Source organism: Dromaius novaehollandiae, unplaced genomic scaffold (genome assembly GCF_036370855.1).
Source record: "Dromaius novaehollandiae isolate bDroNov1 unplaced genomic scaffold, bDroNov1.hap1 HAP1_SCAFFOLD_31, whole genome shotgun sequence".
Taxonomy (NCBI): Eukaryota; Metazoa; Chordata; class Aves; order Casuariiformes; family Dromaiidae; genus Dromaius; species Dromaius novaehollandiae.
Window position 1 is genome coordinate 3,098,535 of NW_026991289.1, and position 2,909 is coordinate 3,101,443.

Here is a 2,909-nt window from a genome sequence, read left to right on the forward strand (position 1 = left end):
GAACAGCCCTTCCACATATGGGGTGGACATATTCTGCTGCAGGATGTGTGCATCAGAGCTAGTCACTTCCCATTCTCTCTGCAGTGCCTGGAGGAAGGGCGCAGATGGCAAACTGGTGTGAGGACAGGGTCTATCTCATTGGAAGAGAGACATCGAGAAAGGGTCAGGCACCCCCTGCCTTCACTTGACTGTTTCTCTGCCTTCCTGGAGTGGGAGCTGGTGTGACTGATTCAGATACAGATTCAAGAGGGCAAGGCTGGAGGAATCTCTCACAAGGGTCTTCTCTTTCAGATACAGCTGGCATGAGAACTGTGTTCAGCTCTCATTATGGTAAACAGAGAACATTCCACTGGTGCCTAGACCAAGTCCCCTGCTCCCAGCACCCATCCCCAGGTATCCCACCACACAGAAGGATCAGTTTGACACCTCCATTTACACCCCCCAGCAGAGCAGGGCTGACCCCTTTGGAGCCCATGGACAGAGGCCCCTGCCTGCACGGCACACTCAGCCAGAGCAGACAGAGCTCCAGAAAGGGAGCTGAACGAAGGTAAAGGACAGAGGAAAGGCAGGGGTTTCTATGAGAAACAGAATGGGTTTGGCTCAGAGAAGGCTGCTCTAACTTGGCACTGTCTTTTCCTCCATGAACAGTTCACAAAGCACAGAGGAAGCAAATGTCCAACAGCAGCTCCCTCACCAAGTTCCTCCTCCTGGCATTTGAGGACACACGGGAGCTGCAGCTCTTGCACTTCTCGCTCTTCCTGGGCATCTACCTGGCTGCCCTCCTGGGCAATGGCCTCATCATCACAGCTGTAGCCTTTGACCACCGCCTCCACACCCCCATGTACTTCTTCCTCCTCAGCCTCTCCCTCCTGGACCTTGGCTCCATCTCCACCACTGTCCCCAAATCCATGGCCAATTCCCTGTGGGACACCAGGGCCATTTCCTACTTGGGATGTGCTGCCCAGGTCTTTTTCTTCATTTTCTTATTTTCAGCAGAATATTCTCTCCTCACGGTCATGGCCTATGACCGCTATGTTGCCATCTGCAGACCCCTGCACTATGGGACCCTCATGGGCAGCAGAGCTTGTATCAAAATGGCAGCAGCTGCCTGGGCCAGTGGTTTTCTCAATGCTGTACTGCACACTGCTAACACATTTTCAATACCGCTCTGCCAAGGCAATGACCTCAGCCAGTTCTTCTGTGAAATTCCCCAGATCCTCAAGCTCTCCTGCTCAGATGCCTACCTTGGGGAAGTTGGGGCTCTTGTGGTTAGTGCCTGTTTAGCATTTGGGTGTTTTGTTTTTATTGTGCTGTCCTACGTGCAGATCTTCACTGCTGTGCTGAGGATCCCCTCTGAGCAGGGCCGGCACAAAGCCTTTTCCATGTGCCTCCCTCACCTGGTTGTGGTCTCCCTGTTTGTCAGCACTGTCATGTTTGCCTCCCTGAAGCCACCCTCCATCTCCTCCCCAGCTCTGGATCTGGTGGTGGCTGTTCTGTACTCGGTGGTGCCTCCAGCAGTGAACCCCCTCATCTACAGCATGAGGAACAAGGAGCTCAAAGATGCACTGAAGAAGCTGATTCAAAGGGTACAATGTCAGCACCAATAACTGTTCATTGTGCATCTGTTCCTCAGGGTATCTGGCATCAAGGCTGTGTTTTGCATTTATTTCTTTCTTATTTTTCTCTTTTTTCTTAAAAAAAATCGGGTTCATGTTACATCTCCTCAGGAATCTCTCATTTGAATCTGACCCAGAGACGGTATTGAAGCAGGGAGCCAGGCTTCCCCCTTCATCAGCTGAGATGGGGGAACCTCAGAGGCCCCTAATCTGAACTCCCTTCAATGCCCCCAGTGCAGTGAGGAGAGTTTCCCTTTGCAGTGTCTCTTCTGACGCTGACACCAAGGGAGCTCAGGGGCACAGAGTCAGGCTCGGATGAGTACAGGCAGGGTGAGACCATGGCTCCCATGTCCCCTGGGTCACAGTCAGGGTGTGACCTCACACCCTTCTCCTGCGAGGGTGGCAGCCAAGTGTCACCGTGGGCTGGTCCCTTCCCTCTAAAGCACTCCAACACCACAAGTGGAGGGGGAGGGGAGAGGAGGGGAGTCAGGCAGTAGGTTGTGGGGATAGACCCCGTGCTTGGCAGTATCATCCCCCCACTGCCACAGCAGGCATTTCCTCACTGCAGCCTTCCCAGGGGGACTGCAGCTTTCCTGGAGACATGTCCTCACACAGCAGCAGGAATTTGTCTTTTTAGAGTTGCTCTCTTCATTTCCATGCTGGCCTTCTGTGCTCTGTGCTGTGGATATGGCCCAGGAGTTCTCATAACCTGGTGGTGGAAGGGTTGTGTTTCCATGTGCATGTGTCCTGGAAGTACAGGCAGCACCAGGCACTGGGCACCCTTTTGCCAGACCTGGCCTCCAGAACAACATTTCCATAATAAAAGGGGATATCCCCGGTGACATGCCTGGAGTCTGTCCTTTCTTCAGAAGCTGGAGTCAAAAATACGCCCAAGGGATTGCACCACTGAGGGGTTGGTGTTCTGCTTGTGAAGGGGATGAGCTCAGAGTTCCTGGGTGATCTCTTAGGGACCAAGAGCTGCACTCAGAGCTCATTTCTCGGTGACCAGTGCCAGTGGAGATGTGGAATGGTCTCTGAATCGCCTGCCTGGGGATGTCCCACAGGTGACAGTGCTGATGACAGATGCCCATCCTTCTGGAGGGGAATCTGAGCTCCCAGGAGATCTCAGGGGATCTCCAGGGACAGCGTGTGCCTGGGGTGGGCAGTGAGTGGAGCATCACAAAGTAAGGGATGGTCCACAGTGGAGTAACCAGAAAGTAGAGCACTAAATCCAGGTATGCATGGGGAAACGAGGGCTCTGCAATCCCCAGAGAGGCAGTGGGGATCCAGAAG

At 53.5% G+C, this 2,909-nt stretch overlaps 1 protein-coding gene across 1 annotated transcript; it reads left to right on the forward strand.

Annotated features, from left to right (window-relative positions):
* Positions 1–704: 704 nt before the first annotated feature.
* Positions 705–1,607, forward strand: LOC112996205 (olfactory receptor 14J1-like; the record flags this gene model as incomplete). Its single annotated transcript, XM_026121598.2, has 1 exon — positions 705–1,607. A coding segment is annotated over one exon (903 nt), but the record flags the coding sequence as incomplete, so codon positions are not given.
* Positions 1,608–2,909: the final 1,302 nt, after the last annotated feature.